Raw genomic sequence first — 9,070 nt, forward strand, 5'->3', positions numbered from 1 at the left:
CATACAACGGGTTAATCATAGAGTGGCATGCTATAAGAGGGCATATGATGCTATTATTGAAAAGCCAAAGCCCTATGATGATCAACAAGGATGGCAAAAAACAGAGGATGGGGTATTGCAACCTGTATGGTCACTTGGGCCAGTTTTGCCTCCCTCAATGGCTGATCTACTGGAAACGGGCTGGTCTAGTGACAGTGAAGACGAGGATACAGTAGATTATGTAGATATGTTAGAATACCTTGATGATTAGTGGAAATGGACATGTGTTAAGCCTGCCTATGTAGTCAGGGAATAGATTCAGTCACAAATAGTTGCACTGACAATGATATTTGGATTTAAAAAAAAAAAAAAAAGTTATACAGTTTCCTGTTTGGATGTGTGGAAATTTCCTTGTTTTTTTTTAGATAATTTAGGCCTTAAAGTTGTCAAAATGTGTTTCTATCAATAAATGAACCCCTCTAATCAATGTCCCATGTTGTATTTATATGAAAAAGTGGTCTCATTTGTCTTTATATCATGTCTGGTTGAAAAGTTATATGAATTGTTAAATTTCTTAATTGTAATTCTCGCTATTGCACAGGTTCTAAAAACAGCCCTGAAAAACAGTCATGGGACAATTTGCAGCGATGCTAACATCTTTTATTGTTAACTAGACATATAAAGGAGTCTAAAAAAATGGGTTTCAACAACAAGTACAGGGGGTGCGCGTGGACCCCCTCTGGTGACTAGACTACTACACTATATTCGAATTTCTCTGGTAGCCTACACCTAAAGTGATCCCGCATTGACATTGTGTCATGATGCTCAGCTTGCAGCCCTGTTAGCCTTGTGATAGCTCTCTGGTGTTGCTGTCAAGAATCGTGCCTGTTGTTTACTTGTATAATCGCCATCCACTCTATGTCGCTTTTTATAGTGTCCTTCACGCAATAAAAACAGAGGAGGATAATTGTATATCGTGTCTGGCAGGCTGAGTAGGCTACCTTAAACTTTCAGGGGCTAACATCCTTACCCGGATCCTTGGCTAGATCCTTACAAATGACCCCTGAACTGTGATCGGATCCAATACCCTTGGATGTTGAAGTCTCATCACCGACCAGATAAGTTGAATTGTTTATTCTATTTATAATTTCTCCCCCATGACAATGACGAATTTTCTGGAGCTTGCTGTCAGCCTAATAGCTATGTGGCTACGTAAACACCTATATGGATCACCAGTTATGGATCAGGCATTGGATTAATTAATTACACAAACATTAACACAATTAAAAAAATTAACTCACGATAATATAGTTAGGCCTACATAGTTCTGGATAGACCAGTGGAGGACAGCATTACACCTGATGGAGCACAGCCTGCTAAAATTGAGAAGATTTCTCTCTTCTTTTAAAAATGAACAATATTTTGTTGATTAAGCTTATCTATTGTTATTATTCAAAATCCATGTGAAAAAACAAAACTTTTAACTGTTCTCTAGTCAGATATTTAAATGTGATAAAAATGTGATTCATTTCGATTAATTCATTTCAAAGGCTATAGTTAATTCGATTTTTTCCCCAACCATAATTTTTATATATTCCTATTTAGAACCATTTTTTTCATAATGTTTTCGACGTACACAAACAGTACAGCATATCATAGCAAACGTCTTTAAAAGGTAGCCTGGTTCTCACCGAAGGTGCGTGGGATTGTAGACAAACTACCGTTTGGTAGATCTGCCATTAACATGCTCTTCTCAAAAGAAAATAAATGGTGCATTTATTGTAACTCACCACCAACAAACTCCTCCAAAATGTTTTCTGTTAATCTCTAAAGAGGCAATACAGTCTATAATCTGTCCTGTGACTCATCAATGTGAGCTGCTGTTGATATTCAAGCAATAAATGCTCCGTTTATTTTCTGCTCGAGAAGAACATGTTGATGGCAGCGCTACCAGACGGTAGTTTGTGTAGCTCCACTCCACTAGGGGGCTCCAGAGCTACACACACGCATCATCAGTGAGAACCAGGCTATTTAAGAGGTGCCATGAAGCTGAAAAGATAGAATGTGTAAAAATATGTACAATGCATAGTTGCAATTTCTATTTTATTTTATTCTTAAGTCATGTTATTGTGTAATTACTAATATCTAAGAAAATAAATATTGATATAAAAACTGTTGGATGACGCTCACTTAGAACGTGCAGCTCCAGTTTAGTCAGGGCTGCACAAGGCACAAGAGCATATAGTTTTCTTACCGAGCGTGCATATTTGTAACCTTTTTATTTTGTAAGTAAAGCACCTAAACTTTAAGAACTTGTCATGTCGTGTGCATGAAGAAATTACTGTGTCTGCAGCTCTACGCTTGTATTGATAACAATAAACTCCTGGATTATGTACAAACTTCCAAATGCAACGTTTCGTGAGTACAGGCCATATGTGTACTGCTGTAGAAGTTGGGTGTCATGGCAAATTATTTTAGTGTGGTGAGTAACTGCCAAGTTCCATTAACACTTGTACTAAGCTATTCGGGATAACTCGGTACTGTAACTCGGCCAAGGTAGAAATAACTTTGGCTGGGCTACTTGACTGAAGTTCAAGTTCAAGTTTCAATTGTATTGTCCCCAAAAGGGGCCATTAAGTGTGCAGCAATTTTGCCACTGACCTTAATAATTTTGGTGAGAGAGTTCCTAAATTTCACGCTGAGGTTGTTAACCCTATCCAGACTGGAGGGGGGCTAAAAGTGCCCGCACCAACTTTGATGTTGTGTAACTCTTGAATGACTAAAGCTATGACTACGAAACTTTGTGACTTTTCCTAAAATGAAGTTGGCTACAATGTGATACCAAAAGATTAGGTCTATCATTTTTGTTGTTGCCATGGCAACGGTTTTCTGACGGGTACACCTGCCCAAAAATCACTGATCTAAGTCTCATCATCATCACTTTTCACATTTTTTTACATTTTTATTAGCATCAGACACCATTGTGAACATTTGAAGTGGTCTGAGGCACATAATAACCAAAAGTGATGTGCGTTACCCAAGTTAAATGGAAAATACATAAAGTTGACATTTTGGGCAATAAAATCAGGAAATGATGTCATAATGATGTCATAATATACAATAATGACACCAAACTGATGTCATTCAAAGATCTTTGACTGAAGATCAGCCCCTACAAGTTTGGTGGCCATACGCCATTCGGTTCCTACGTTATGAGGGGGGGTCGAAACAGCCCCCCCCCCCCGGTCCCAGGTATGCTAAAAAAGCCCGGTCTGGATAGGGTTAAACCAACAACATATAAAATGATAAAACTGATTCAATGTAGGCCCTATGAAAAAGTATCATCATGGTTTTGTCCACATTGAATTAAGCTAGTTTGCGTAGGCAGAAGAGACGCTGTTGACTTTTCTTTCATACTATATGTTCTGTGTGTCTGTTAAAATTAAATTTGTCGATCCAACTGCCCAGGTACTTGTACGAGTCTACCACCTCCACAGCCTGCACCTTGATCGTCAGGGCAGGGAGGTTGTGCCTGAAGTCAATGACCATGTCTTTTGTTTTGGTGACATTCAGGTGAAGGTGAGAACTGTCACGCCAAGAAATAAAATCATCTAAAACAGGGCCATGATCTGTTTCGTTGGCATAAAGAAGGCAAAGAATTATTGAATTATCTGAAATTTCATGACATGCCGGTTTTCATTCTGGCTACGGCAATCATTGTTATACAAGATGTAGAGCAGAGGAGACAAAACACATCCCTGGGGTGATCCAGTAGAGGATGTCATTTTGTTGGAGAGTTCCCCATTTACCCTCACCTGCTGTGTTCTGTTGGTTAAGAAATCCAGAATCCACTCCACTAATCCATGGTCCAATTTAAAATTACTTCAATTTATCAACTAAAATGTGAGGTTTAGTATTAAAAGCAGATGAGATATCTACAAATAAAATCTTTGCATGTGTGCTGCTGCCCTCACGATGTTTAAAAATCATGTGCAGTAGAGTGGCAGTGGCATCCTCTACCCACCGTTGAGATCTGTGAGAAAACTGTAGAGGGTCCAGAAACTTCTTTGTACTAAGTGAGTCACGGTTCAAATGACCCTAAGTTGAATCTACTCCGAACCATCACTTTAAGTAGTGTGGCACAGACACCATGAGTGTGTTCCAATATGCAACCTCGCCTCCTCCACTTGCCTCCTCCACTTGTGCTTGTCTCCTCGTATCAGGAAGAATATGTCATGATGACATCACTGACAACAGCATTATAAAGTGAAAAAGTGAAAGCCCATTGGGAAACTCCAACTCCCATTGTCATTGTGACACAGCACTCCACAGCACACAAGTGAACACTGCACACAACGAAATTGCATTTATGCCTCACCCGTGCAAGGGGGCAGCCCTCAGTGGCGCCCCATGGGGAGCAGTGCGGTGGGACGGTACCATGCTCAGGGTACCTCAGTCATGGAGGAGGATGGGGGAGAGCACTGGTTGATTACTCCCCCCACCAACCTGGCGGGTCGGGTGTCGAACCGGCAACCTCTGGGATGCAAGTCTGACGCCCTAGCCGCTCACCTAACTGCCATTATATTTCAATATGTTGCAAAAGCTCAATTGTAGAGTCTTTTTCTCATTTGCAATTGGGATGGTGAATGAAAAACAGTCCCTCAAAAGTTGTTGTGGCTAGGCTGACAGCTGAGAAACTTTATCGTTTTCTCCACGGAGGAGGGACCATGGGCGGCGGGACGAGGAGACAAGCACAGTGCACTTCGGAAATCAAACTGAGGCCCATGCTCCCTCTCTCTCTCTCTCTCTCCCTCTCTCTCTCTCTCTCTCTCTCTCTCTCTCTCTCTCTCTCTCTCTCTCTCTCTCTCTCTTCTCTCTCTCTCTCTCTATCTCTCTCATCCCTCTCTCTCTCCTTCCCTCTCTCTCTCTCTCTCTCTCTCTCTTTCTCTCTCTCCCTCCCTCTCTCTCTCTCTCTCTCTCTCTCTCTCTCTCTCTCCCTCCCTCTCTCTCTCTCTCTCTCTCTCTCTCTCTCTCTCTCTCTCTCTCTCTATCTGTCTCTCTATCTCTCTCTCTCTCTCTCTCGCCACATGGGGGCAGCAGAGTCCAGCCATTCAGCACGAGGGAGCTCAGCCAGCCAATAGGGCCTACATGGGTTCTCAATTTTGGGTGCCTGCCTTCCAATATGCCAGTGGTTCTTAACCTTTTTTTCTTAAAGCAGCCCCCTCATTTGTGCCCAAGACAAGCCGCACACCACCAACCAAAACTTTGACATGTTACTTGTGTCCAAGACATGTTTGGGGTGGGGGTGCGTGGCTTGTCTTGGGCACGGGTCAGAACCACTGATCTAGAGCAGTGTTTCCCAACCTTTTTCTTCAGGGACCCATGATTTTACCGTTGCAAGCATTGGTGACCCAACCGCATGAGCGCCTGCATGAGAGGAAGTCACATGATACCCTCTGTTTCCTGCGAAAACTCATTTTTTTGTCATTTTATTCCTCAATTCGTCTTCGGTGAAATATAGAATAAATGTTTAATAGCACTAACATTATTTGCTTCTATGCATATATTAGTTAAATGCTTTGTCATTTATTTAACATGGGCTATATATGATATTTAAAATGAAACCCCTTTAAAAAAAGAGGGCTTCGCGACCCCCTGTGGATCTTTGGCGACCCACAGGTTGGGTCCCGGGAACCACTGCTCTACAGCATGCTTCATGATCAAAAGCATGGGTGTGACAATAATGCCCTGAATAATAACCTACATGTCCCCATCACCCACTTCAGCACCTATACCCCTCAAAATGTCTAAAAGCCACTTCACACACACACACACACACACACACACACACACACACACACACACACACACACACACACACACACACACACACACACACACACACACACACACACACACACCACCACCACCACCACCAGCAGACGGCTACTGTGGACTTCCACCCCTGGAGTAGGCCTATAAAGAGCAGAATCTCTCTCGACCTTAATCCTCCAAACAAAACACACGTATTATTACATATTTTTGGTCTGCAATACGGGCGTTGCTGTTTAATTCTACCAATAGAAAACTAATCAAATAGAAATTCTTTTTTTTTTTTTAGTTGGTGATGAACCAATTTCGTTGTAGCCTACCAGGCTGTAGGGCCTGGTAACTGTATTGCTAATTATTTGATATAATGGAAACGGAATCCCCCAGCTGTTTAGTTAGTAGCCGAGAGCCACCGGTAGGATATTCTGCTTGTGCGTGAACTCGACACTTTCCATTAATTTCAATAGGTAAGTAAGCAACCAATCAGAGACAGCTGCGTCTCCTTACGTCCCTTTGCTCACTTCCGGATTGGAAGTTGACGCAATCTGTGGCAAGAAACTGCGACTGAAAGCAAAGCAACTCGAGTGTCTATCCAGTGTCTTCACATCGAATGAGACCATCAGAATAATTATACGGACTGATATATTTCCATCAATTCGTCGATGAATCTATAAAGGTAAGCCGGGTGCCTTTCATTCTTCTGTCCTGCGGTTTCTGTCTGAATCGATGCGAGTTGAGTGTGTGTTGTTAGCATATCAGCTAACGACGAGCATGTAAATAATCTCAGGAGGTTAATGTTGCAACAGGATTTAAAGTACAACAAGGCAAAGATCAGCAATGCAGCTGGATATTCTGTAGGCTTTGGCAGAGGATGTACAAGGTAGCCTACTGAGAAAAAAACAACTTGGTTTGTTTCTTTCAACGTACGATATCTTTGGGAAGCTAGTAGGCTTTCTGCAGCAGCAGCAGGCAACTTCATTCTGGGTTTGCAGAAAAAAGTTGTTGAATCGCTCTGGGCTAGTTGTAGTTTCTACTTTCATCATCCGCGATTTGTCTTCAAGTAACCCTAAACATGTCACTGTCTCACATTGTTGTAATTCCACATAGATAAGATCCACTTGTGAGTGTCACTGTCCACATTTGTGTGTGTGTGTGTGTGTGTGTGTGTGTGTGTGTGTGTGTGTGTGGTACTTGTTGGACTGCTGTATAGTAAGCATATGATTAGCCTATCTGCCTGGAGTTTCAGCTGGCTACAAGCCAGACTGCTTTAGTGTTTTATCCGGGCTCATTGTTCTTTGTATCCCGGAATGGGCTGCTGTTTGTCGGTCTGATCCCGCTGTGTCTCTGGTGCTCCATGTGACTTGGCTGGGGCTGTGTAGTTTGTAGTTTTCCGATCCGAGGTGTTCCACCGAAACGGACCCAAAAACAGACCATGTTTACTATTGAGACGCGTCTAAAACCCGTCTCTCTTCTGTATTTTATATTCAGTATGGAATAGCGGCCGACGAGGTGTCCCGATATCAAGGGAAATAATGGACGAGGTGGAGCGTTCTAACAGCCCGACGACTAACAACGCGGTCTTGACTAGACAACCAGATGCGATAGAATTAGTAACGGCACTTCGCCAGAAAGTTAGAAAAGAAGCAACTTGGACGCCCGCACGCCCGCATGACATCATAGGTGTCCTGCTACCGGGGAATAAAGGACACCTGCTCAGCCAATCAGAAGACGTTCCGTCTGCTCACTGGGTGATAAGTGATTGTAACACCCAATTCTTTCATAAAATATGAATACATGTTCTAAACTTTTCCCAATAGGGTTGCGAGTATAAAATGGCAATCCCTCTCGCCCGCAAATTTCTCTTGTCCTCACGCACAGATTATGATCTATGTCTCGTTTTGTTCAGAAAATGAAGTTCTAAATGCATTTTAAACATTAACAAGACATGATGTTCAATGGTAAACATGGTTCATTCTCCCTGCAGTTGAGTGAGTCGGCACTAAATAGGCCTACACACACTGCCCACATAGACATTTCAAATACGGGAATAACTCTGTTTTTAATTTCTTTTTAAAACAAGATACTATTTTAGGTGAGGACCAGACTGTAGACAGCATGGCCAGTGCGGCGGCGGCCCCCCAGCCCCCTCCCTCCTCCTCCGCCCTCTCCTCCTCCAGCTCGGCAGCCGGGCCCGACGCCGCTAACGCTGGCCAGAGCAGCAGCAGCAGCGGCCAGGCGGCCGGGGAGGGCAGTAACCAGGACAGCACCTTCGAGTGTAACATATGCCTGGACACCTCCAAGGACGCCGTCATCAGCCTGTGTGGACACCTCTTCTGGTAAGCACTACTTACGAGCATTAGCAGCACTGCGAGGATTTTATATGTAACTGGAATTTGGAGAAGCTAATCCATGCTTTTATTACCTGTAGAGTTGACTATTGCAATACCCTATGGCTGAAGTGCCCTTGAGCAAGGCACTTAACCCCATACTGCTCCAGGGACTGTAACCAATAGCCTGTACCAAGGCACCTAACCCCATACTGCTCCAGGGACTGTAACCAATACCCTGTACCAAGGCACCTAACCCCACACTGCTCCAGGGACTGTAACCAATACCCTGTACCAAGGCACCTAACCCCACACTGCTCCAGGGACTGTAACCAATACCCTGTAGCTTAATAACTGTAAATCACCTTTGGATTTTGTTTAAAGCTAAGTGTAATGTAATGTTAAGTTAGCAGCACCACCCTGGGTAGCAAATGGACGTTGAATCAACATCTTTTTACGTTGATTTGATGACAATCGTCATCGGTTCAAAATCCGTGTCCTATCAGGGACAGGCCAGAATGTCCACAGGCTGTCAGGGCACTAAATTCACACCAGCCAAGCGGCCAACCAGCTGCCCTTACCGACATGTTTCGATGTTTCGATGTTTCATCATCAATGTTGCTTTACAGTCAGCTGATGTCAATAATAATAATAATAATAATAATAATTAAAGCCGCAAGCGGCGATGACGGGCCCTCGCACGTACATTGTGCAGGGGCGTGGCATGCCACCTAGCATGTTGCTATGCCCCCCCAAAAATGGAGTCCGTACGAGGTTCGGTTCACGAGATATTGAAGAAAAACTAATTAGCATGAATTAGCATTCAAAATTAGCATTAGCATTGTCATGATTAGCATGTTGCTATGACCCCCTAAAACAAAAATGGAGTCTGTACGACGTTCAGTTCCCAAGATATTGAAGAATGACACTTTTCC

At 43.1% G+C, this 9,070-nt stretch overlaps 1 protein-coding gene across 2 annotated transcripts in view; it reads left to right on the forward strand.

Moving 5' to 3' along the window:
• Positions 1-6,319: 6,319 nt before the first annotated feature.
• The window catches only part of rnf185 (ring finger protein 185), a 13,774-nt gene continuing 11,023 nt past the window's right edge, over positions 6,320-9,070 (forward strand). The window contains exons 1-2 of one of the 2 annotated variants that reach the window (XM_063211139.1): positions 6,320-6,484; positions 7,889-8,144. In XM_063211139.1, coding sequence (XP_063067209.1) covers positions 7,924-8,144 — 221 coding nt within the window. In that variant the 5' untranslated portion in view covers positions 6,320-6,484; positions 7,889-7,923. The remainder of the gene's footprint in view (positions 6,485-7,888; positions 8,145-9,070) is intronic. The other variant, XM_063211140.1, reaches the window with a different exon arrangement.

The sequence above is a fragment of the Engraulis encrasicolus genome, chromosome 11, assembly GCF_034702125.1.
Source record: "Engraulis encrasicolus isolate BLACKSEA-1 chromosome 11, IST_EnEncr_1.0, whole genome shotgun sequence".
In the NCBI taxonomy this organism is placed as follows: Eukaryota; Metazoa; Chordata; class Actinopteri; order Clupeiformes; family Engraulidae; genus Engraulis; species Engraulis encrasicolus.